Source organism: Oncorhynchus clarkii, chromosome 21, assembly GCF_045791955.1.
Source record: "Oncorhynchus clarkii lewisi isolate Uvic-CL-2024 chromosome 21, UVic_Ocla_1.0, whole genome shotgun sequence".
Taxonomy (NCBI): Eukaryota; Metazoa; Chordata; class Actinopteri; order Salmoniformes; family Salmonidae; genus Oncorhynchus; species Oncorhynchus clarkii.
This window is the reverse complement of record NC_092167.1, coordinates 42814834-42841332: the sequence shown is the minus strand read 5'-3', so window position 1 is coordinate 42841332 and position 26499 is coordinate 42814834. Positions and strand designations below refer to the sequence as shown.

Here is a 26499-nt window from a genome sequence, read left to right as displayed (position 1 = left end):
CTGTATCTACTACCCTAAAGAATCACATCTACAAACAGATACTTTCTGTTAAACCTGCTCTCAGCCCTCGCGTCGCTCTTCTAGACATTAATGCTATAGACTGGTTGGTAGCCGTGTTCTGCAGACAGTAAGCGTTCACTAACTCGTCAGTACACATTGGACATCAGTTTTTAGAGGCTGCAACTTTACGTTACTACATGGAGCTCTGAGCCGGGAGGCCGAGGCTGTGGGAGGCCGAGGCTGTGCCACCTTAACTTCAACTACCTGTCGAAGACCGACCGGGAAAGTCCAAGCCAGTTTCCGTTTTATCGATGAGTCGTAGGAGCCATTCAGAGAACATTGTTGTAATATATTGATTGGCTTAAAGAGGCCGATGGGAGTTCATATCCGGTCTGCATGCCAAAACCAGTCAGTCCATGCTACCCCTGAACGTTCAAGCACAGTCAAACTCACTCCGACCCAATGAACCAGAATCTAGGACTTATTCGAAGACCGTAACGTGACCATGATGACCGTAACGTGACCATGATGACATAACATGCTCAAACCCAATGGAATGCTCAACGCCAAACTGAACCAGGCTCAATGACCATATAACATGACCGTACAACACGCTTACATAGTTGTCGTTAAGAGTACGACCATTCCAGTCTGCTCTTCTCATAGTAATAAAGACATACAGGTCGAAGGTTAGAACAGTTACACTGCCTACTGCACCATGTCAGACTGGCAACACCAAGGGCTAACCAAGAGGACAAGATGGACGTGTCAAGGGCTAACCAATAGGACAAGATGGACGTGTCAAGGGCTAACCAAGAGGACAAAATGGACGTGTCAAGGGCTAACCAAGAGGACGTGTCAAGGGCTAACCAAGAGGACAAGATGGACGTGTCAAGGGCTAACCAAGAGGACGTGTCAAGGGCTAACCAAGAGGACAAGATGGACGTGTCAAGGGCTAACCAAGAGGACGTGTCAAGGGCTAACCAAGAGGACAAAATGGACGTGTCAAGGGCTAACCAAGAGGACAAAATGGACGTGTCAAGGGCTAACCAAGAGGACAAAATGGACGTGTCAAGGGCTAACCAAGAGGACAAAATGGGCGTGTCAAGGGCTAACCAAGAGGACAAAATGGACGTGTCCATTCCACAACAGGCTCACTGTAGTGCTGTAACGAGTCTGTGGGTCCAGTCCTGGCTAACAGTACGTCACTGCAATTTCAACCATTTTCCTAAAGTCCCGTTGTAAACCATGACTACTTCTACAGAAAAATAGATTGAAAACTGAGGTTGTAATAACGAACAAAAGGCCAATATTCTCTGTTGTCAAGAACACAAACGCTTAGAGGCCATATTAGTAGTATTAGCCGTACTGTAGTGCATTACATTAATCCAAAACTAGCGCTGGTTAAGGTCAGGGGTTGGTTAAGGTCAGGGGTTGGAGGGTTTTCTCCACTTTCCTGCTAGGTTCCATAGTTCCATAGGAATGCCTGAGAAATCACACACAGCCATGAGAACCATGAGGACAGACTTGGAAGGGAACGGCGCAGGGCAGGTTCCTGTAGAAGGGGAACTCAGTCAGGGCAGGTTCCTGTAGAAGGGGAACTCAGTCAGGACAGCCAGGCCCATTAACACACATTCTGATCAGCCAAACACACTCCATGTCTTAAGCTATATAGAGGCTACTGGAACTAGCTAGCAGTTGACAATGATGAAGATTGAAGAACACCATTCACGCACTGATCTAGAGAGGGGTAATGAGTTGGCTACGCTTCATAATGACCACACTAACTGACATGAAACCATGACAACCATAAAAGAAATGCACTGTGGGACACGTGATGACAAACGGTGGATGGCAACACGGTCTGAGAAGTGGGCCATGGCCAAGGCATAAAGAACCTGTGGTGTGACATGCTACAGAGGTTATGCACGCGGTCCGTATCCTTCAGTCCAGTGAGGCACAGGAGGGAACAGTAGCTTTCAGAGACAACTCCCCAACTCCCCCGACCAAACATCCCAACCCCCCGACCAAACAACATCCCAACCCACCCGACCAAACAACATCCCAACCCACCCGATAAAGGAAGTTGGACAACATTTCAAGCAATTTTTACAAGCTTTTTCGATTAGAAAAAAACTACAGAAAATACAAATATCAAATAATAAAATCATTGTAATAACAATAAAATAATATGAACCAATAATCTATGAATATTAAGAGAGAATATTGCAAATTTCTTGTTTCATATGTCCTGTTAATTAGTTGAATATCGCTTGCCCAAGCCCCGACATACTAATCTAGTACTACGTCATGCCCCGTTCTGTGTGTGTACACTGTCTGTTTATGTTGAAGAACCACCTTGGGCATACTGTAATATAGAGTCCTGACAACTTAAAAGACATACAAACATGACTTAAGCAGATCTCAAATATTTATGCGTTTTTTTTGTTTGGTCTTTTTTGTGTGAAATCCTAACAAGGAGTGATGTGAGCTAACTAACACCATACAGTATATTAAAGCACTCTCTCACTCCATCCTCCCGTCTGCATGTAGAGGGATGAAGGGAAGGAGTGATTCCAAGTTCAACCAAAAGTTCTCCTGTTCTGTGTCGAATCAACCTAAAGCTCAGGCTCTACGGGGAGTCAGAGCGATCCTTCCCAGCACCCTCTTCTCCACACAAAGTGTATGTCTCTCCCCTCTCTGCTGATGCCTTCCTTCAGAGTCCGGTCTATTCATTCTATTTCTAAGATACCCGTATCCTAGATACCCGTATCCTCATCGATTAATATGCTGGATGACTGTTAGGACGCTGGTAGTGGTGCAGTCTGCCCCAACGCCAATTCAGTTCATACAATGGATGGATGGATGGATACATGGGTATAAATAGTGCATTAGTGTTACTATTGCATGTGGAACGTAGACCGTAGGCTAGATTGAAAACGTCACTCACTTGACACCTATAAACAGACTTAAGATGGTGACACGTAGTCATGACTACAAGGCACCCCAGCAGTCTGAGATAAAACAGGGCCAATACATAAATGACAGATTACTGTAGCACTCTAAACTGAATTTGCTATAGGACTTCCATTGGATAGCAATGACAGACATAGCCTAAAGGAAAGAGAACCTCACCTGTGACGACTTCCTGTTGTCTGTCTGTGTGTGTGTGTGCGTGTGTGTATGTATGTGTGTGTGTGTGTGTGTGTATGTGTGTGTGTACACAGGAGAGGGAGAGAGATAAGCGCTCGCCGGAATCTAAAACCTAATCTTCTATCACCCAGTTCTCCTCTAAGTCAATACCAATCTTTTCTCATATCTGTTTACGTTCCTGACTCATCGCTTGGAAAAAAAGAAAAAAAAGTTCAAACTAACCACCACCTAACTTTTCTCTTTACTTTTTTGTGGGGAGATGTGGTCTTAAAGTCAGTCCCCAGTTCTCACCCCTCAAATCCTCCCCTCCCTATCCAACCACCCATCCCGCGGCAAGAGTAAGAGAACGGGAGATGGGAGGGAGGCTGAGGGATTAAGAGGTGGAGGAAGTGAAGCCCAGAGCAGGGAGGGTGAAGAAGAGGAGAGCATCCAGAACAGAGTCCAGTTTAACAGCACCCCCCTCCAGACTGCCTGACAGGGGTGCTGTCGATCTTCAGGTTGGGCTTGTCCCCTCCAGCTGTGGCCCCGGGGCCCATCCTCTTCTTGATCTCAGCAGCCATGGTCATGAAGGCCTGCTCCACGTTGGTGGCGTTCTTGGCACTTGTTTCCAGGAAGGGGATGGCCAGGGAGTCAGCAAATTCCTGCAGGCGGCAAATAGGGACAGAATAGATAGGGGTCAAACGTATGTATTTTATGTATGTGTGTGTGTGTGTGTGTGTGTGTGTGTGTGTGTGTGTGTGTGTGTGTGTGTGTGTGTGTGTGTGTGTGTGTGCGTACGTAACCTCTGCAAAAAAAGAAACGTCCTCGCACAATCAACTGCGTTTATTTCCAGCAAACTTAACATGTGTAAATATGTGTATGAACATAACAAGATTCAACAACTGAGACATAAACTGAACAAGTTCCACAGACATGTGACTAACAGAAATGGAATAATGTGTCCCTGAACAAGGGGGGGGGGGGGGTCAAAATGAAAAGTAACAGTGTGGCCACCAGCTGCATTAAGTACTGCAGTACATATCCTCCTCATGGACTGCACCAGATGTGCCAGTTCTTGCTGTGAGATGTTACCCCACTCTTCCACCAAGGCACCTGCAAGTTCCCAAAATTTCTGGGGGGAATGGTCCTATCCCTCACCCTCCGATCCAACAGGTCCCAGACGTGCTCAATGGGATTGAGATCCGGGCTCTTCACTGGCCATGACAGAACAGTGACATTCCTGTCTTGCGGGAAATCACTCACAGAACGAGCAGTATGGCTGGTGGCATTGTCATGCTGGAGGGTCATGTCAGGATGAGCCTGCAGGAAGGGTACCACATGAGGGAGGGGGATGTCTTCCCTGTAACGCACAGCATTGAGATTGCCTGCAATGAAAACAAGCTTAGTCCGATGATGCTGTGACACACCGCCCCAGACCATAACGGACCCTCTACCTCCAAACCGATCCCGCTCCAGAGTACAGGCCTCGGTGTAACACTCATTCCTTCGACGACAAACGTGAATCCGACCAGCATCCCTGGTGAGACAAAACCGCGACTCGTCAGTGAAGAGCACTTTTTGCCAGTCCTGTCTGGTTTGTGCCCATAGGCAACGTTGTTGTCGGTGATGTCTGGTGAGGACCTGCCTTACAGCAGGCCTACAAGCCCTCAGTCCAGCCTCTCTCAGCCTGTTGTATTGTTCATTAAAAAGCTGTATAACGGTTAAAAAATGTTGGTATTGTACACGTTAAATTGTCAAAAAGTACTGGCAGTATGGTGCGTAATTTTGTCTGTGAGTTTAATATGCACTAGTGGTGGGGAAATTATTTATACAGTTGCATATCACAATATTATATCTATACTTTTGACTCAAAATATCTTTTTTTTTTTTAAATCTGACCAATGAAAAAAAAAAAGTTAAAAGATCTAATATTATGCATTCGATCCCCCACATTAATGATGATATAGATTTAGAGAGATATTGAGCGCTCAAAACAAAGAAATTCAATAATTGATTTGTGTAGCCTGAAATCTCCTAAACACTACTCATAGGGAGTGCATTTCATCTGGGATTGTAGGTGTTGTATGGTAGCTGTACCTTGGCTGTTGTGTAGTCCACTACTTTCTTGGTGGTGAGGTCACACTTGTTCCCCACCAGCAGCTTGTTGACGTTCTCGCTGGCGTAGCGATCGATCTCCTGCAGCCACTGCTTCACATTGTTGTACGACTCCTACAGAGCAGGACGGAGACACACAAGACAGAGCGTGAGATTAGTGACAGTGAATGGCTGCCTATCCTACAGGCATGTGAGAAACAGGTAGAGGGCTAATATGTCCATGCAAAAGACAACATTGTAGTATGTCAAAAGGACTTGGGAAGTACAGCATTTGATTAAGAATAGTTCAAACCCAATAGGACTATGTCTAGCACAGATCGCCTCCGAACTAATGACCCACCTGATCTGTGACATCATAGACCACGATGATGCCGTGGGCGCCCCTGTAGTAACTGGAGGTGATGGTGCGGAACCTCTCCTGACCAGCAGTGTCCCACTGAGAGAGGGAGGGAGTGGAGAACGACAAAAGTGACATGGAGGGGAGAGAGAGGTGTTGAATGCCAACAAACAAAACAGACCAGGTTCATTTAAATGACTAAAAAACACACACTTGCCTGTCGTCACCCAAGTTCACATCATTCCTGTCCTGAAAGCATCTGGATTAGCACTAGGTATGTACGGTCAATAGAAAATCACACTAACATCTATAGTGCACCTCCTTGGATCTAAAGAGGCATGTTAGGAACAGAACGGGGTCCCTGTTGTTTAGCCTTAGGGTGAGTCGTTAAACTACAGAGCAAACACAGGAGGTAAAGCTAAGCAACATACATACTGAACCGTTTATCAAATCTAGTCAAGAAATGGTGTTGGAATAAAGGCGCGGGGAGTGGCGGTGGTGTTGGGAGTGGGCAGTGGTGGTGGTGTTGGGAGTGGGCAGTGGTGGTGGTGTTGGGAGTGGGCAGTGGTGGTGGTGGGAGTGGGCAGTGGTGGTGGTGGGAGTGGGAGTGGGCAGTGGTGGTGGTGGTGTTGGGAGTGGGCAGTGGTGGTGGTGTTGGGAGTGGGCAGTGGCGGTGGTGTTGGGAGTGGGCAGTGGTGGTGGTGTTGGGAGTGGGCAGTGGTGGTGGTGGTGGTGGGAGTGGGCAGTGGTGGTGGTGGGAGTGGGCAGTGGTGGGAGTGGGCAGTGGTGGTGGTGTTGGGAGTGGGCACTGGCGGTGGTGTTGGGAGTGGGCAGTGGTGGTGGTGGTGTTGGGAGTGGGCAGTGGTGGTGGTGGTGTTGGGAGTGGGCAGTGGTGGTGGTGTTGGGAGTGGGCAGTGGTGGTGGGAGTGGGCAGTGGTGGTGGTGTTGGGAGTGGGCAGTGGTGGTGGTGTTGGGAGTGGGCAGTGGTGGTGGGAGTGGTGGTGGTGTTGGGAGTGGGCAGTGGTGGTGGTGTTGGGAGTGGGCAGTGGTGGTGGGAGTGGCGAGTGGTGGTGGTGTTGGGAGTGGGCAGTGGTGGTGGTGTTGGGAGTGGGCAGTGGTGGTGGTGTTGGGAGTGGGCAGTGGTGGTGGTGTTGGGAGTGGGCAGTGGTGGTGGTGTTGGGAGTGGGCAGTGGTGGTGGTGGTGGGAGTGGGCAGTGGTGGTGGTGGTGGGAGTGGGGAGTGGTGGTGGTGGGAGTGGGCAGTGGTGGTGGTGTTGGGAGTGGCAGTAATGATGGTGTTGTTTTAATAAAATCAACGATACTTGTCTGATGCTTTAAGCTCACTGTTTGATGAAATACGACACAAATTACTCAAGTGGGAGCCAGAGATACAGATAACCAGAAGGAAAAAAAACCTAACCTGTCCCGACCATCCTCTTCCCGCTCCTACTGGCTTTCCCAGATTCTGTCATTACTCTCCGGAAGTTGCCGGTAAAAGGCTACACAAAGAGTCTGCAAACTGTCTCATGTGGAACGTCCATTTATCTTACCATTTCTACCAATCTGCACGCCCGTTATGGTTTTCATATGCATATAGTTTCATTTCATTTATAATAATGTCTTCATATCTCAAAATCATTGTCATGTGGTTAATCAAAATTATATCCAAACCTAAATGAAAATGATAAACATAAGTTACTTCTATTGCCAAATATGTAAAACTAGCCTATGAAGCAAACAAATAAACCCATTGCAGGTAGAAAATATCCTGATTAAAATAAATATGATATAAATCACATGGGCTAAAAATGGCCTGTCTGCAATGAACTTAAAACATTGTATCAACTATAAACTTGGGTCAGAACGGAAGCTCCTTGCAACATTGTCTAAAATATTCTGGGCCTTTACCGTGCCAGTGAGCTCGGGACAGACACACAGCTGTAGGCTACTTCGCACCTCTCTGATTCAGAGGGGTTAAATGTGGAAGACACATTTCAGTTGAACAACTGACTAGGTATCCCCCTTTCCCTTGTTTGCGCTTGGGATAAGAAGTAATCACGTAGGCCTATTGAATGAGGAACTATTGTAATTCTCAATGGATGTTAAAAACAGACTGTGTTTTGCTTGCTGTTAGAGGTGAAGAAAACATTACTTTGAGAAGCTCCACAGGTCATTAGCGGTGGTGCATTAAGCCAATCAGAAATACTATCAGATCCCCAAATGGGCACATTTATATGCCTACATTTGCGAGCATGCACGGTAGCCTATTGGCCAGCTTCTATGCGTAATCAGGAGCGCGTCCTTACTCAACATGGACAGGAGCGCTCCAAACAACAGACAATGACTAAATTGACAAAACTCGTAAATGGAATGAAATAATCCAAAAACAAGTTTCTCACAAATGTAGCATAGGTTGTGCGCTCTGTAAATAACATGTCCACTCCTCAATGAGAACGGTAAAAGACTAGAATAATAAAATATTGAACGCATTAACAGACATTACCGTAACCAAACAAATAATTGGGGTCAGTGGTAGTAGTCACACTGTTGGTAGTGGTGGTGCGGTGATGTTGGTAGTAGAGGTCGACTGATTAATCGGAATGGCCGATTAATTAGGGCCGATTTCAAGTTTTCATAACAATCGGAAATCTGTATTTTTGGGTGCCGATTTTTTTTATACCTTTATTTAATTAGGCAAGTCAGTTAAGAACATTAACATTAATATATAATATTAATATTTTCAATGACGGCCTAGGAACGGTGGGTTAACTGCCTTTTTCAGGGGTAGAACGACAGATTTTCACCTTGTCAGCTCGGGGGATCTACTCTTGCAACCTTACAGTTAACTAGTCCAACGCTCTAACCACCTGCCTCTCATTGCACTCCACGAGGAGACTGCCTGTAATGAGAATGCAGTAAGCCAAGGTAAGTTGCTAGCTAGCATTAAACTTATCTTATAAAAAACAATCAATCAATCATAATCACTAGTTATAACTACACATGGTTGATGATATTACTAGTTTATCTAGCGTGTCCTGTGTTGCATGTAATCGATGCAACGCTGTGGGATGATTTAACAAAAGCGCGTTTGCGAAAAAAGCACAATCGTTGGACGACTGTACCTAACCATAAATACCAATGCCTTTCTTAAAATCAATATACAGAAGTATATATTTTTAAACCTGCATATTTAGCTAAAAGAAATCCAGGTTAGCAGGCAATATTAACCAGGTGAAATTGTGTCACTTCTCTTGCGTTCATTGCACGCAGAGTTAGGGTAAATGCAACAGTTTGGGCTGACTGGCTCACTGCGAAATAATTTGCCAGAATTTTATGTAATTATGACATATATTGAAGGTTGTGCAATGTAATAAGAATATTTAGACTTAAGGATGCCACCCGTTAGATAAAATACCGAACGGTTCCGTATTTCACTGAAATAATAAAAGTTTGTTTTCGAAATGATAGTTTCCAGATTCTACCATATTAATGACCAAAGGCTCGTAGTTCTGTGTGTTATGTTATAATTAAGTCTATGATTTGATAGAGCAGTCTGACTGAGCGGTGGTAGGCAGCAGCAGGCTCGTAAGCATTAATTCAAACAGCACTTTTGTGCATTTTGCCAGCAGCTCCTCGCAAGCACAGCGCTGTTTATGACTTCAAGCCTATCAGCCTAATGGCTGGTGTAACCGATGTGAAATGGCTAGCTAGTTAGCTGGGTGCGCGCTAATAGCGTTTCAAACGTCACTCGCTCTGAGGAGTAGTTATTCCCCTTGCTCTGCAAGGGCCGCGGCTTTTGTGGAGCGATGGGTAACGCTGCTTCGAGTGTGGCTGTTGTCGATGTGTTCCTGGTTCGAGGCGAGGAGAGGGACGGAAGCTATACTGTTACACTATACTGCAATACTATAGTGCCTATAGGAACATCCAATAGTCAAAGGTATATGAAATACAAATGGTAGAGAGAGAAATAGTCCTATAAATACTATATTAACTACAACCTAAAAACCTCTTACCTGGGAATATTTAAGTCTCATGTTAAAAGGAACGACCAGCTTTCATATGTTCTCATGTTCTGAGCAAGGAACTCAAACGTTAGCTTTCTTACATGGCACATATTGCACTTTTACTTTCTTCTCCAACACTTTGTTTTTGCATTATTTAAACCAAATTCAACATATTTCATTATTTATTTGAGGCTAAATGGATTTTTAATTATGTATTATATTAAGTTAAAATAAGTGTTCATTTCGTATTGTTGTAATTGTCATTATTACAAATAAATAAATAAATAGTCAGATTAATCGGTATCTGCTTTTTTTGGTCCTCCAATAATAGGTATCGGCGTTGAAAAATCATAAATCGGTCGACTAGTTGGTAGTGGTAGAGGTGGTGGTGTTGGTAGAGGTGGTGGTAGTGGTAGTGGTGGTAGTGGTAGAGGTGTTGGTAGAGGTGTTGGTAGTGGTAGAGGTGTTGGTAGAGGTGTTGGTAGAGGTGTTGGTAGAGGTGTTGGTAGAGGTGTTGGTAGTGGTGTTGGTAGTGGTGTTGGTAGAGGTAGTGGTAGTGGTGTTGGTAGAGGTGGTGGTAGTGGTAGAGGTGGTGGTAGTGGTAGAGGTGGTGGTAGAGGTGGTGGTAGTGGTAGAGGTGTTGGTAGTGGTAGAGGTGGTGGTAGTGGTAGAGGTGGTGGTAGAGGTGTTGGTAGTGGTGTTGGTAGTGGTAGTGGTAGAGGTGGTGGTAGAGGTGGTGGTAGTGGTGTTGGTAGAGGTGGTGGTAGAGGTAGTGGTAGAGGTAGTGGTAGTGGTAGAGGTAGTGGTAGTGGTAGAGGTGGTGGTAGAGGTGTTGGTAGTGGTGGTGGTGGTAGAGGTGGTGGTAGTGGTGTTGGTAGTGGTGTTGGTAGAGGTGGTGGTGTTGGTAGAGGTGGTGGTGTTGGTAGAGGTGGTGGTAGTGGTATAGGTGGTGGTAGAGGTAGAGGTGGTGGTAGTGGTAGAGGTAGTGGTAGAGGTGGTGGTAGTGGTAGAGGTAGTGGTAGAGGTGGTAGTGGAGTTGGCAGTGGTGGTGGTACTGGTAGAGGCGGTGGTGTGGTAGAGGTAGTGGTAGTGGTAGAGGTGGTGGTAGAGGAGTTGGTAGTGGTGGTGGTAGTAGTAGTGGAGTTGGTAGTGGTGGTGGTAGAGGTGTTGGTTGTGGTGTTGGTAGTGGTAGAGGTGGTGGTAGAGGAGTTGGTAGTGGTGGAGGTAGGGGAGTTGGTAGTGGTGGTGATAGTGGTAGAGGTGTTGGTTGTGGTGTTGGTAGTGGTGTTGGTAGAGGTGGTGGTAGAGGAGTTGGTAGTGGTGGTGGTAGAGGAGTTGGTAGAGGTGTTGGTGGTGGTAGAGGTGTTGGTGGTGGTGGTAGAGGTGTTGGTGGTGGTAGAGGTGTTGGTAGAGGTAGAGGTGTTGGTAGAGGTGTTGGTAGAGGTAGAGGTGTTGGTAGAGGTGTTGGTAGAGGTGTTGGTCGTGTTGTTGATCGTGGTAGTGGTGTTGGTAGAGGAGTTGGTAGTAGTGGTGGTAGTGGTAGAGGTAGAGGTGTTGGTAGAGGTGTTGGTAGAGGTAGTGGTGTTGATAGTGGTAGAGGTGGTCATTGTGTCAGACTCACAATCTGTAGTTTGATGGTCTTGCCGTCCAGCTCGATGGTGCGGATCTTGAAGTCTACACCGATGGTGCTGATGTAGCTCTCTGTGTAGGTGTCATCCTGGAGGCAGGGAAGAGAGAACAGTTAGACAGATCCAAGAAACTGCATTTTTGACAGAAGGCACCAGAACGCCACTTACTAAATAGCTGTGTACAGTAATAGTATATACAGTGAGTATACTTACAGCAAAGCGGAGCAGAAGACAGGACTTTCCCACACCGGAGTCACCAATAAGGAGGAGCTTGAACAGGTAGTCACTGAAATGAAAGCATCCAGCATTAGACCAAAGACTAGACATTATAAACACTGTTGCTACTTGACTCTAGTAATAAGCACTACTACTGATGTCAAGTTGCATCAATTTATTCTATTTAGGATTAGTGTTGTCATGGTACCAAAGTGTTACTAACGATATGATAGAGTAGTATCGCAATACCACGGGAAGAAAAATATAATCAGTGGCCTAGTGTCCTGTTCGCCCCGCCCCGTCCCCCGGACGGTTGTTTACGTTTTCTAAACGTTTTACGCATGTGCTACGCAAAAACCTGTCACTGAAATTCACACTTCTCACTCAATACAAAACATTGAATTTAACTTCACACCGTTCAGTGTATAATAATATACGGCATAGAATGGCTGATTTGCTCATATTTGCAAAGGCATATCTGTGATTTGGCTGTAGGAATGGGAGGAAGGAATATATCCTCAACAAAGATATAATCGCAACATGTAAAGTGTTTCATGTTTATCCATCTACCTGACCGGTGTGGCATATCAAGAAGCTGATTAAACAGCATGATCATTACACAGGTGCACCTTGTGCTGGATGCAATAAAAGGCAACTAGAATGTGCAGTTGTGTCACACAACACCACAGATGTCTCAAGTTGAGGGAGCATGCAATTGGCATGCTGACTGCAGGCATGTCCAACAGAGCTGTTGCCAGAGAATTGAATGCTCATTTCTCTACCATAATCCACCTCCAACGTCATTTTAGATAATTGGGCAGTACATCCAACTGGCCTCACAACCACAGCAACATGATCACGCCAGACCAGGACCTCCACATCCGGCTTCTTCGCCTGTGGGATCGTCTGAGGAGGGGGGTTGCTGAGAAGTATTTTGTTCTGTAATAAAGCCCTTTTGTGGGGAAAAACTCATTCTGATTAGCTGGGCCTGGCTCCCAAATGGGTGGGCCTATGCACTCTCATGGCCACTGCCCAGTAATGTGAAATGCATAGATTAGGGCCTAATTTATTTATTTCAATTGACTGATTTCCTTCTATGTCCTATAACTAAGTAAAATCTTTGAAATTGTTGCGTTTATATTTTCATTCAGTATACATGCATAATGATCTACATGTTATTGTAGCAGTAAGGGGAAAACACAACATGAAACCTTCTTTACCCTTCACTTAACAGACACACACACTTTCCCTCTGTTCCGCACACCCTCCCTGGTCTCCCTCTCTCATAAACACACACCACTCTCTCTCCAACAAATACACACACACTGCTACCAATTTTTAAGACGTTAGGAACCAAACAGAATTTAAAGAGCACTTGTAAGAAATAGATTTTTGAAATAGTTATTAGGCCTATATGAATCCTACTTTTTGAAATACATCTCAAGAGAGCAGAGCCTTGTCCTTTTTTCCTGGGCAAATCAAATGTGCCTACTAGACCTACTGTCAGCTAGCTAGGTAACATAACTGAACAACGTTGTTTGTGAAATTATATAAAATGTGTGCTAATCCCAATAGGTAATATGGGTATTTTTTGAACCGTTTAGGCTAGAGACAAGACCTCTGGTAATATGGGTCATATTTGAACCGTTTAGGCTAGAGACAAACCGTTTTCTTTGCTGTAAAGGTGCAGGCATGCCTGTCGCGAACGGTGCTCCAGTTTCCCTCTCTGACACTGAGAGGCGGCATGACAGTGAACTTGCAAAGTCTCCACAGGCTGGTGAGTGCTCTTGGTTATAACAGGCGATGAAATTATACAATGTATCAACATTGCACACTCTGCACGCTGCTCCAATGTAACAAATGTACAACTAACAGAAGACTCATCAGGGTCTGTATCCCTGCTCGCCATCACGGCTAAATCATATTTTAAAAACTGATGGAAAAATAGATGCGCATGAAGAGAGGATGGAGAGAAGCAGGTGAGTGAGGGCTGGCAGAGGATGTAGCTCGATGATTACAGCTGCCACATGTGATATGCGCATGAAAGTGAAATGGATATTATTGGACCTGCGCATACAAGGAGACTAATGGCTTTTTCTTAAATTCAACTGAATTTATCAACAAAAAGGACTTTATAAACATCTTATAACAGGCGCCAGCAGGTTCTTTCGATCGGTAGTATCATATGAAACGGTATTCTAAAATGTTGGTATCATAAGTTTAATTATGTTTTGGTACCGTGATATTGCAGTGGTACTAGTATACCTTGCAACACTACTTAGGATAGCGTAGGATTGTAGGCTTAAGCCCAATATAAAGAAAGTGTGGAGAAAGACTGCCGAGGCATGAAAGGATCACATCATGGTGATACCAATATTAATTTGTGTTCAAGCAACTACTTTTACATAGGGCATTTAGCTGTGCCTCTGGCTGTACACAGAACTAAATGTTTAATATTATGCTGAGCAACTATCATCATGACTGCCATTACTGCCGTTACACACGGTATGTACTCCCAAATCCACCTTCGGCCAAGTATGGCTAGCTGCAGTCCAATATGGCGACCGGAGTATGGGCGAGGGGGTGTTTCGAAAGGAGTGGGTGTACGGAAAACGAATCAGCAGTCACTCAATTAGCCCGTGTCAGCTAACATTTTATAGATTGGTAAATTAGTCTAGCGGCCAACTATCTAAACCAATTGATCATCAGTTATATTAAAAACTGCAAACATCTGCCTCCACCCTATGGAAAAATGTGTAGAATTGCAGGAAATGAACTTTAAAACGTAAATGTTCTCTTCACTGTCAAGAGGGGGGCTGCTAAAATGTTTTGCCTGCAAGGTGGGGGGTATCAATGTGGGTATGCAGACCCATGAGCCACTGGCCCCTCATGATGAGTTCCGTTTTTTTGTGGCCCCCACCCCCATCAAAATTGCCCAATCCCTGGTCTAATCTATGGCAGAGCGCTTTTGACACACCCACACTCTGGTCTCCTTACGAGGCTCCTTCTCCCTTCAGCACCTCCGATAAAAATCACTCATTACACAGGTCGACTGATCCAGCAGCACTACAGTATCGCGAAAGAATATTCGTTTTATTTAGACCTTTTTTTTAAAAAGTACATAACGTTGGCAACGGCAGTAATGACGATAGTTGTTCGGCGAAATTGCATATTCTGGTGAGTACCGAAAGGAATTGACATAACGTTTGCACAGCTGGTCAATGGGACTTTGAATTGAAGGATCCTGTGCGTCAGAGCAGATCTCGTCTCCTCAAGCCCATATACTCTGGCTCAGTAGCACCTAAGTTTTGGCCCGAACATTAACATAGTTATTATTAGCTAGTTAGCTACATTACGTTGCAGCTAGAGACAAAGAACCTTCACAGAACTGTGAGTGTGTCTTTCTGACAAAGCGATCTCAGATCTCACCTGCTACTGTAACTACTGCACCGGGGTGACGTTTAAGCACAACGTCCTAATTCTCCGGTCACCACCGCACCGAGCATTTCAGGGCCACACACAAGTGACAGATGTTTAAGGGACAAGAAATCTAGCTGTATTTATTGACAATGCGTAACGTTATATCAATGACGTGATGCCTAGCTAGCTATGTGTATGTAAAAGATTATGCTAGCTAGCGTTGGTTGGCACGGGAAAGAGATCAGCTGACGCTAGCTAGCTGAAAAGCTACATACCGCTCGAAACTCATGTTATGGAACTGCCCGCACCAAACAATAGCTTGTTTGATAATTCATGTACCATTACAGTAAAATATATTAGTGGGTCGGCGGGTCTACTCACTATTCTGGATTCATGATTTGACTGATGTTCGGGATGTGTTTTTCTTTCGGCGATTTGACTGTTCCTCCTCTCACTCACAAGCAAAAGATGACTTGTAGGTCTGGATATCCGAAGCACTTGAATGTCTATTTCACCGTCTTTTTTTTAACCTAACCTTGTTCTTCTTGGGTGTCTAATCGTTATGAGGCTATATAACGTTTAAAGACATTCCTATTTTCTTCTGATTTGACAGGTTTATTTGATCCTTTTGATTTCTTTCTGTGTCCGCTCCTCGCTAGAAGTACAAGATGGCTGCGCAGGTGCGGCAGTGACATCAAATGATGTGGCACTACAGACAAATCTAGAACGGGTCTGATGATGGGAGTTGTAGTTCAAAGTCTACTTCCGCGTTCAAAACAACTAGGAACTCGGAAATCTCCGACTTTAGTGCGATCAAGACAACTAGGAACTCGGAAATCTCCGACTTTAGTGCGATCAAGACAACTGGGAACAACTGGGAACTCGAAACAATTTTTTTGCTCCAACTCAGTATTCCAAGTCGGGCACTCGGACCTTTTTTTTTTTGCTCCGACTTTCCGACCTAAAGATCACTGACGTCATGATTTGACCTCGTTTCTATTCGAGTTCCCAGTTGTCATGAATACACCATACCTGGACATGGTGACACCGCAGACTTTCTAAGCCCAAAGGCGAAACATCGCGAGACTGCTGCGAACGCTAGCGAAACAGACCAAACATACCGGCCGGGATTTGAGAAGACAATGAGAAAATTGAAAAATTATTCCTTTGTTACTTTTTCGAAATCTAAAGGCACAACCTAGATCAGAGCCAATGTCTTAAGTAGTTGAACATGTTATTACTCCAAACTAGCGAAAGTGACAAACTGACACGTTTACATTTTCGTGAAAAACAACTTCATAACGGAGTGCCTTTGATTTGACGGCCTGCATATGCGCAGTTCCGCTCGAGACGACGGTTAGACCCGATGACGTGTATCTACGCATGAGCATTGCAAGCTAACGTCGCCATGAGCTCGCAAACAAGTGTGATCGGGGATTTCTTTTGGAGAAGCAGTTTTAGCTTATCTTCATACTGTACTGTCTTTGGTGACACATCACACTCCATTCTTGCACAATATCACTCTTTCTTCATGCAAATTTGAACTCTGTAAAAATGTAATGCTTTTATGTAGTTATGGGTTTGAAAGATCATCCATAAAACAATGTTCATTATAAAAAAAAAACATATTTGATTATCAAACATTATTTACAGAAGTTGGAGAAACATTGTGGCACACCAATCATCAGTAGAGAAGGTAATGCCCAGCAATCTGTCTGCCACACACACACACACACACACACACACACATAGGGAGATCGAGATACTGTACATATAAAAGTGTCAAGGTGATTTGAATTTATCGAAATTTGATATGTTGATTTGTGCCGAGGTATCTAACCACAGAGATGACGCATGGAATAAACACATTCAAACACACTTGGATTGTTGTAGGCTATAACCGTAGCTGACAGAACATAAAACACCCACAATGCCTTCCTAATCCACTGTCTACACAGCAGACTCAGTTTTCGTACACAACAGATATCCTTCCTCATCTTTCTTGGGTGGAGGTTTAGCATTAGCCCCAGCCCCCACAGGGGTGGGCAGGTACACGTTCCCCACTGCGCCCTCCTCGAAACCGGGGTTGTCATATCCATCGGCAACCCACGGACTGTAAGTGGCAGCCTCCAGGCCCTGGTTGATGTAGTGGGCCTCCTGGCTGGCCTCCAGCGGGGGCAGCTCAAACAGAAGGGCTTTGAGTGTCTCCCCCAGCTCCCTGAAATCAGGCCTGTGTCCTGGCTCCCTGTGCCAACAACTCAGCATCACCTCATAACTAGGGGGGAGATGAGAGGTGCAAGGATGAGATGAGTAGATATACAGTGCATATATACAGTATATATATATCTACTTTCTCTCCCTCATCTCGTGAGATGAGAGAGAGATGAGAGAGAGAGAGAGAGAGAGATATCAGACAGTGCAGAAAGGAAGAGAGAAGGGGAGAAGAAGATGGATTGAGATAGAACAAAGGAAAGAGACCGTATCAGAGAGAGGAAGGAAGATGGATTGAGAGAGAGAGGAAGGAAGATGGATTGAGAGGGAGAGGCAGGGTGAACATATAATTCATTGCACAGACAATATCACCTCTGTGGACATGCTCCATGTTGCCCAACTCTCAGTTACAGCCTGTCGTGCCAATAAGGCTCACGTTGATTCAATTAGTTAGAACTACAGGGGAGGTCCAGAAGCTAGCCAATAAATATTTGGGGAGAAACCAGGCGCACTTTATGTCCCACTGGGCACAGACGTCAGTTCAACATCTAGCTTTGATCAGTGGTGTAAAGTACTTAAGTAAAAATACTTTAAAGTACTACTTAAGTCGTTTTGGGGGGTATCTGGACATTACTTTGCTTTTACTCCACTACATTCCTGAAGAAAATATGTACTTTTTACTCCATACATTTTCCCTGATACCCAAAAGTACTCGTCACATTTTGAATGCTCAGCAGGACAGCAATATGGTCCATTTCACATAAATATTAATATAACGTGTTGTCAACCCTACTGTCTCTGATCTGGAGGACTCACTAAACACAAATACTGCATTTGTAAATAATGTCTGAGTGTTGGAGTGTGTCCCTGGCTGTCCGTAAATGTAAAAAACAAGAACATCATGCCATCATCTGGTTTGCTTAATAAACAGAATTTGATGTACAGCATTTACTTTTACTTCATACTTTTACTCAAGTATGACAATTTAGTATTTCTTCCACATCTGTACTTAAGTACATTTAAAACCAGATACTTTTAGACTTTTACTCAGGTAGTATTTTACTGAGTCACTTTCATTTTTACTTGAGGCCTTTTTCTATTAAGGTATCTTTACTCAAGTATGACAATTGAGTACTTTTTTTCACCACTGGCTTTGATTTACATTTGGTTGAGTTGTCAAATAACGTGAATTCAACGTGAAATCGACCAAAACTGTCACCCTGTCATTGGATGAAGGTTAAAAGTTGGGTGAAAAAATGGATGACTTGTTGCTAACCCAATCAGTTTTCCACGTTGATTCAACGTCATCACATTACAGATTTTGGCTGAAATGACGTGGAAACAACATTGATTCAACGTCATCACATTACAGATTTTGGCTGAAATGACGTGGAAACAACATTGATTCAACGTCATCACATTACAGATTTTGGCTGAAATGACGTGGAAACAACATTGATTCAACGTCATCACATTACAGATTTTGGCTGAAATGACGTGGAAACAACATTGATTCAACGTCATCACATTACAGATTTTGGCTGAAATGACGTGGAAACAACATTGATTCAACGTCATCACATTACAGATTTTGGCTGAAATGACTTGGAAACAACATTGATTCAACGTCATCACATTACAGATTTTGGCTGAAATGACATGGAAACAACATTGATTCAACATCATCACATTACAGATTTTGGCTGAAATGATGTGGAAACAACATTGATTCAACGTCATCACATTACAGATTTTGGCTGAAATGACGTGGAAACAACATTGATTCAACCAGTTTTTGCCCAGTGGGATTCAAACATGGTCCAAGTTGTCAGCAACTCTGTGTGAATCTGTAAACTGAAGTTTTCACTAAATACAGCTTCAAATGCAATTAATTATTGCACTCACACATTACATTGTAAACACAGGCTACTGGTAACCATATCTACGTTCACAAAACTAGCATCAGTTCTTGTGAACATGCATTGAGCTACATTCCCCCATTGACTCCATAACAAGTGAGGTCATACTACTAAACTAGACAAGAATAAAGTGAGGACTCACAGTTTGTCATCACACTCAGGAAGCTTGAGTCTGTGTCCAGTGTTCAGCAGCTCCAGGAGCTCATGGTTGTGGACCCCAGGATACGGTGTCCTTCCCCTGGACACTATCTCCCACATGGTGACCGCAAATGACCACTGTAGTAAAGGGACACACACACACACACACACACACTTTCTTCAATTTAAACATGCATTGGCATAACAGCCAGTTATTTACAGCTATGTTTATGATCACCCTCTGCTAGCTTCAGTAATGAGTTTGCCCTGGTCAGGTCACAGGGTCAGCTCACACTGCTGGTCCAAGTGATGGGTCAGTCAGATGTCATGCAAGTAAGTCATCTCTTAGTCATGTGTGACTTACCACGTCACTCTTGCTAGTAAAGATGGACTCTGAAAGGCTCTCTATGGCCATCCACTTGACCGGCATTCGGATAGTCACTGTCTGTCTGTAGTAGTTGTTGCTGTATGTCTTCTTGGAGAGGCCAAAGTCAGCCACACACACGCGCAAGTCATCCCCCAACCTGGAAAAGACACACACACACACACATACACATCATCCCCCAACCTAGAAAATATACACACACACACACACACACACACACACACGTCATCCCCCAACCTGGGAAAGACACATACACATATCATCCCCCAACCTGGAAAAGACACACACACACACACACACACACACACACACACATCATCCCCCAACGTAGAAAAGACACACACACACACGTCATCCCCCAACCTTTGATTTGATTTGAACCTGGGAAAGACACATACACACATCATCCTCCAACCTGGAAAAGACACACACACACACACACACACACACATACACACATCATACCCCAACCTGGGAAAGACACACACACACACACACACATCATCCCCCAACCTGGGAAAGACACACACGAGCGCAGACACACACAGATACAAACACAACAAGTCTGACTGGTAGTCAACTACGTTATACACTATTTAATAATATCTACTTACAGCTACGAAGAAAACATCTTTACTATTGCATGGTGATCTGTAGGCATATTCAATGTGACAAGGCTTTGTTTCAATTGATTTACCAACTGGTGTATCCATCCATCCCACTATCCTGATATCAGTCTGTGTTTCTTGGTACCATGTCCTCGAAGGCCTGGAAGAACCTTACCCATCGTCATTGAACATGTTGGTAGGTTTCATCGTATAGTATTCCCTTAGCTGAATACAAATGGTGTGGACATAGATCAGTGGAGGCTGCTGAGGGGAGGACGGCTCATAATAAAGGCTGAAATGACGCAAATGGAATGGCATCAAACACATGCGTTGGATGTATTTGATACAATTCCACTCCATCCATTACCACCAGCCCGTCCTCCCCAATTAAGGTGCCACCGACCTCCTGTGACATAGATGCGGTCTTCCTTATCTGAGGCTTCCGTGTAAGTACACTCTGCCTGACTGGCACCCCCTGGTGGACTTACATGCAGTTGCGTGCAGCCAGGTCCCTGTGCAAAAACCCATGTGAACTCAGATACTCCATCCCTGCTGCAATGTCAACCATGAAGCGCAGAAGACTCTGGTGAGGCACAAACTGTGAGGAGGGAAGAGGTATTAATTTAGATTATACATATTAGTCAGAGACTGTGCACGTGTGATGTGCGTCCTTGTGTCCATGCCTCTTTGTGTGTGGGTGTGCGCGTGTGTGTGTCTCACCATGGGAATATCCCCATAGCGGGTAGCGATGAGGAACCGGCGCAGGTCTCCATGCTTCATGAAGGGTAATATCACCAGAGGGACTGGCAAAGGAGAATCCTGCTCCAAGGTGACCCCTGCAGGACAAACACAGATACTTTCAGAGGATGCCAATACTGCAACAAGAATTTGAAGGATGAATGGAATGTTGAGTGATAGCATTAAAGTCGGCATTAAAATACGTCACAGAGTAAGGTGAGCTAGTAGGGCAGAATTACCAAGAAGTTTGACAACGTTGTTATGGTCAAAGTGCTGCATGATCTCTGCTTCCTTCAGAAACGACTCTAAGTCCTCCTGCCTGTCGAGTCCAACTGAAGCCACATAGGGAGAAAACATACGGTATAAGCTATATAAACCACAGGTGAGGGCGGGCTCATTAATGGCTGGAATGGAATAAATAGAATGGTATCAAACATTTCGGTTCCCATGTGTTTGATAACATTCCATTCAGCCATTATTATGGGCTGTCCTCCCCTCAACAGCATCCTGTGCTACAGACATACAGTACTAAGGAATAGGCTGCATTCATGTTACATGGGGATATTTCCCTGAATGATGCGTACCTCTCATAGTCTTGACAGCTACTTTGATGTCTATCCCTTCCTCTGGAGTAAAGATCCCCTCGTAGACAGAGCCAAACTCTCCTGGAGGTACAGTCAAAACCCATTATAATTCACTGGAACATGCTTCATTATCAGGATAGAATAGAAAAGCAGGCTGCAGACTAGAATAGAATGTTATATGATACGTCTCCTTGACTGACCAGCTCCCAGCTCCTTTCCCAGGGTCAGCTGGTTCCTGTCCACCAGGACATCCCTCAGACTGGTAAGTAGTTTGTCACCAACACTCTCCAGCAACTGAACAACACTAGGTACCACCACCACTATAGGAGAGGAGAGGGAGGCAAAAGAGAACGGAGGGGGAGTCAAATGGGGACACAACACTGTTATCTACATAGTTCATCTGACAGTCCTGTCTATCTGAGTCAAATTTTGTGTCTACTGTTTATAGTGAATTCTTGGCCGTGTCAGACTCACTGTTGACTTCCTGAGGGGCAGCGTGTGGGCCCTCATTACGACCATAGCTCACACCTGAGGGAGAAGACAGCAGCTCCACCTCCTGGTCTTGACTGGAAAATAAATAAATAAATATATATATATATATTTATGAACCTCTACATCACAAAGGCTCTGTCCCCAGCAGAGGAGGCTGGTGGGAGGAGCTATAGGAGGACGGGCTCATTGTAATGGCTGGAATGTAATTTTTGGAACAGAGTCAAACGTGATTTCCATATGTTTGATGTGTTTGATACGGTTCCAATAATTCCATTTCAGACATGACAATGAGCCCCTCCTCCTATAGCTCCTCCCGCCAGCATCCTCTGGTCCCCAGGTGGGTATTCTGGGTTTGCCTGAGCTTGGTGTATTTACCTGAGCTTGGTGTATTTACCTGAGCTATGTGTATTTACCTGAGCTTGGTGTATTTACCTGAGCTTGGTGTATTTACCTGAGCTTGGTGTAATTACCTGAGCTTGGTGTATTTACCTGAGCTTGGTGTATTTACCTGAGCTTGGTGTAATTACCTGAGCTTGGTGTAATTACCTGAGCTTGGTGTATTTACCTGAGCTTGGTGTATTTACCTGAGCTTGGTGTAATTACCTGAGCTTGGTGTATTTACCTGAGCTTGGTGTATTTACCTGAGCTTGGTGTAATTACCTGAGCTTGGTGTATTTACCTGAGCTTGGTGTATTTACCTGAGCTTGGTGTATTTACCTGAGCTTGGTGTATTTACCTGAGCTTGGTGTATTTACCTGAGCTTGGTGTATTTACCTGAGCTTGGTGTATTTACCTGAGCTTGGTGTATTTACCTGAGCTTGGTGTAATTACCTGAGCTTGGTGTATTTACCTGAGCTTGGTGTATTTACCTGAGCTTGGTGTATTTACCTGAGCTTGGTGTATTTACCTGAGCTTGGTGTATTTGCGTAGCAAAGAATAAACAGCAGCAGGGACCAGAATCAACAGCAGTAGGACTCCCAGTAGAGCTCCTATGATCACCCAGGGAGAGGGACCCTCCACATGGGAGTGGTGGGGATCCAGGGGGATGGAACCAGGGGTGTTTATCACTAGAGATTTCCCTGTAGACAGACGGGTATCTTCACATCATTTGAAGTGGGTTGGATTCATATCTGTCCTGACATTCCATGTCCTTCTACATCAAAAGGAAATGAGCTGTATGTGTTACCCGTAACCTTGCACATGTGTGCATCGGCACAGTGAGGCTTTTATAACAGCCAAGGTTAGTGCTCTGAGTCATGATTATCTTTAAGCATCGTTGTTAGCATCAGCCATTTTGGTTTTGTTAATATACCGTAACAGCGATGCCAAATGTGATGACATCATCCAAACTCACTATGAAATGTTATGATATGATAAGGGTATGATCACAGTAGGATGGTACAATTCTTATCTTGATCATGACTCACACGTTCTTCCTTAGTTTTAACCAATCAGCATTCAGGATTAGACCCACCCGTTGTATCAGCAGCAGCAGTTACAGCTGTGTTAGAATGAGGTAGTAGTAATGACATCATCCAGACAGACTCACATCTATGAATGATTATGGATGCTGTTGATGACGCTGCTGCCCCCTGGTGGAATGACACGTAATTTCTTGCCTGGACCGACAGCCGGTAGTCCGACCATGGGCTGACCCATGTGAGGTTGACTGCAGTGACGGTCAGTCCCGCTGAGGCAGGGAGAAAGATGACCGCCTCCCCACACACTGCCCACTGACCATCAGTCCCTCCCTCTCTCTCTGAGCATTCCACGTCATACATCACTTCCTGCCTCCCCCCCAGGTCAATGGGAGGGTCCCAAAGCAGAGTCAGTATTGAGTCATTGAGGCGCTGGACTGTTACATTTACAGGAGCAGAGGGTGGTCCTGTGGAAGAAAAATACTAAGTTCCAAACAGCTCGAGATATTGCAACATAAGAAAATTAGGAAATGAAAGAAACATGGTTGTCATCTACAAACCTGTTTCCCATTGTTATTAAGATTCATGAATGACCCTCTCTGACTCCTCTAATATGGCACATCCCTATTCAGTTGAAGCAAGTTGTTGAACTATTTACTACATTCTGCACAACTCATCCATAAATCTTGTTTGATACTTCTGCGAAATTACAAAAATAATGTGGTTTGAGGAACTCGTTGGAGTGTCTTACGTGTGCACCCCATGACATACGGGTCACCCGGGAGGCTGAAGTACCCCTGACGACAGTCACACCCTTCTGCACCCTCCCTGTCCGTCTTCCTGTTGGGTGGACACGAGCGACAACCCCCACTCTCATTGGCTGCCTTGTAGTATCCAACTCCACAGGCTGTTGGAAGAAACCCAAATAAATCTGTCAAGGCTACTATACAAATAGACGGCTAGCCCTTATAAGATGCATGGGGCCAGGAGCTTTTCCCGACTATGCGACCTAACCTGGAAAAACTCCTGTCCCAAAAAATATACTGTGTATCTACTAGAGTCAAACTCATCCTAGTGGTGTTTTTCGGGTTGGTCGTCACATACCTTCACAAGAGTCCACCTTTTCTTGGTGACCCGGGGCGCAGGTGCACCCCCCTTGCAGTGGACCCCACGCCCCATTCACCTGGCACTCCCTCTGAGGGGGCTCCACTTGCCCCTCTACCCCCACGGCGCCTTCAACACAGGACCCTGTCAATGGCCCCGCTCCTGCAGACGCTCCCTCAAACCCAACAAGGTGGCTGACCAAACGAGTACATCTCCTGTAGTACAGCCTGACAGAGGATAGGAAGATGCAGGGCCCTGAGTAGGTGAATCCAAGATGGAAGCCGTTGTGTGAGAGAGGCTCAGTGTTTAACACTAATTCCAGGCTGTTTTTAAGGTACTCCTTGATCTGATGCACTTCTGTTGTGGCGCTGAAAGTCTGAGAGGTTTTTAGATTGAGGGGATTCTGGGATTCACTAAATTTGGTGAGTGGAGAGTCTGATTCCAGAAAGTGGACCTGGAGTGGACTCAGCTGATTAGATGATGACTCCTCTTCCTGGGCGAATTGTAGGTCCAATAGCAGGTGCAGGGCATCCTTCCGTGCAATCCAATTAGTCAGTAGTGATCTTGAACTGGGTTTGTTGTTGACAGCGCAGGCTTGATAGACTGGGACTTGGGTCTCTGAACCCATCTTCAGTAATTTCTCACTCCACTAGAGTGACAGGAGAGGAGGATACAACATGTTATTAGGCATACAGCCATAGGCCTACTGTAGGACAGGGCCAAAAACACCAGGGGGCAGTTTCCCTCATACACATTTAACCAAGTAATGGACTAAAAAGCCTCCTCAACAGAGATTCTCTTGCTTAAACTGTGTCAGGGAAACGGGCCAAAAATGTATTTCATGAATGATCTATAAAGTAACTGGTCTAAACCTCCACAGCATCTAGTGTTTCTGCTAGACATAGAGAGCAGAATGGGTAGCTATCCTACGTACTGCTTTGGGGTCTGGATAAGATGTCCATTTCAGACTGGCCTGTTTGACTGAGTTGAAGAGCTCCACTGAAAGGAAGAGGAGAGAGGGGACAGAGGCGGGGAACGACGGGAGAGGATTGGAAGTAAAAGTGGTTTATTTGACCCATAATGTAAGCCTTTTGCAGCTCTCAAATAACATGGTGTTCAGGCATGAAATGTAAATAATGTAAAGTGCACAGACTGTGGCAGAAATTACATTATACAAAACTTTATATTCTATTTAAAAAATATATATAAATACAAGTATAATTTGATTCATTTTAGCAGTGTAATGTACAATACAGAGGCATATTACTACCAGGAGAATTGAAAAGAAAACTATTGTTAATCTGAAAATATGATCAAATATACAGTTATACAGCGTGCTCGTCAACGTATACACAACAATGTATATCATTCGGACGTCATCTTGAACACGTGTATGAATGACTTACCTTCTCCCGAGGTTGTTTGCGCAAAGGTGCAGCCACAGTATATACATAACCAAAGTACAACATTCCACCTGACGACCGACATCGTCCGCACACTTCCCAGTCTTCTCAAGTTCTGTCAATATACATCAGAACACGCTGTCTTCAAGCGATGACGAAGTGCTATTATGAAGAAGTTTAAACAGGAACCACTTTTTTTCACAATGCATTTGGTCTGTAAGACGTCTATAGCTAAACTGGGCTACATGTCAAATATTTTGGTCATATTGCGATAGCGGGAAATTCTTTCAGCCTGGAATCCTCAGTTTGACCATAAGAATGTCGCTACGCCTGAAGGCTATTCCATTACTTGTTGTTCCCTCCTCCACTCACCCCTTGCTAGAATAACAATGGGACAGAAAGGAAGATTAGAGTGCTGAGGCGTGAAGTTAATTTGATAACCTCCATCCCGTCACTCAAATATCCTATAGTAGTAGCTCCATTAAAAATGCATAGATACCTAGTCCTACCTTCTTTATCAAAATAATTTAATTTTTCAGAATACTTTTTAGAATAATTTACATTAGAAGAATAGTAGGGGGGGCTGTCACTGTTTTTGTTTTCTCTGTTGTTGTTTTTTGTTGATGACGATGATGATGATCAACCAAT

General features: G+C 44.6%; 2 protein-coding genes across 2 annotated transcripts; both read right to left on the bottom strand.

The window, feature by feature from the left end:
- Nucleotides 1-2101: 2101 nt before the first annotated feature.
- On the bottom strand, nt 2102-16226 carry LOC139379077 (zRAB1B, member RAS oncogene family a). The gene is made up of 6 exons (XM_071121846.1): nt 15233-16226; nt 11429-11501; nt 11209-11304; nt 5588-5683; nt 5230-5361; nt 2102-3794 (listed from the first exon to the last, which is right to left on the bottom strand). Exons 1-6 carry the CDS (start codon nt 15244-15246, stop codon nt 3600-3602), a joined length of 606 nt encoding a protein of 201 aa, XP_070977947.1. The 5' UTR covers nt 15247-16226; the 3' UTR covers nt 2102-3599.
- Nucleotides 16227-16389: 163 nt separating this feature from the next.
- On the bottom strand, nt 16390-25994 carry LOC139379472 (tyrosine-protein kinase receptor TYRO3). The gene is made up of 15 exons (XM_071122289.1): nt 25855-25994; nt 25383-25447; nt 24449-25097; nt 24096-24251; nt 23476-23811; nt 22834-23005; nt 21909-22000; nt 21635-21754; nt 21435-21515; nt 21090-21182; nt 20833-20948; nt 20601-20710; nt 19484-19643; nt 19124-19257; nt 16390-17126 (listed from the first exon to the last, which is right to left on the bottom strand). Exons 1-15 carry the CDS (start codon nt 25934-25936, stop codon nt 16802-16804), a joined length of 2691 nt encoding a protein of 896 aa, XP_070978390.1. The 5' UTR covers nt 25937-25994; the 3' UTR covers nt 16390-16801.
- Nucleotides 25995-26499: the final 505 nt, after the last annotated feature.

Excerpts from the sequence above, each read along its gene's own strand:
- LOC139379077 (XM_071121846.1), bottom strand. Across the intron at positions 5,362-5,587 it reads TCTATGATGTCACAGATCAG|GAGTCGTACAACAATGTGAA; the intron begins GTGGGTCATTAG and ends CCTGCTCTGTAG. Across the intron at positions 3,795-5,229 it reads TGGACTACACAACAGCCAAG|GAATTTGCTGACTCCCTGGC; the intron begins GTACAGCTACCA and ends TGCCGCCTGCAG.
- LOC139379472 (XM_071122289.1), bottom strand. The coding sequence starts at position 25,936 with ATGTCGGTCGTCAGGTGGAATGTTGTACTTTGGTTATGTATATACTGT. Across the intron at positions 24,252-24,448 it reads AAAGGTGGACTCTTGTGAAG|CCTGTGGAGTTGGATACTAC; the intron begins GTATGTGACGAC and ends TTCTTCCAACAG. Across the intron at positions 23,006-23,475 it reads ATCCATAATCATTCATAGAT|GGAAATCTCTAGTGATAAAC; the intron begins GTGAGTCTGTCT and ends GTCTGTCTACAG.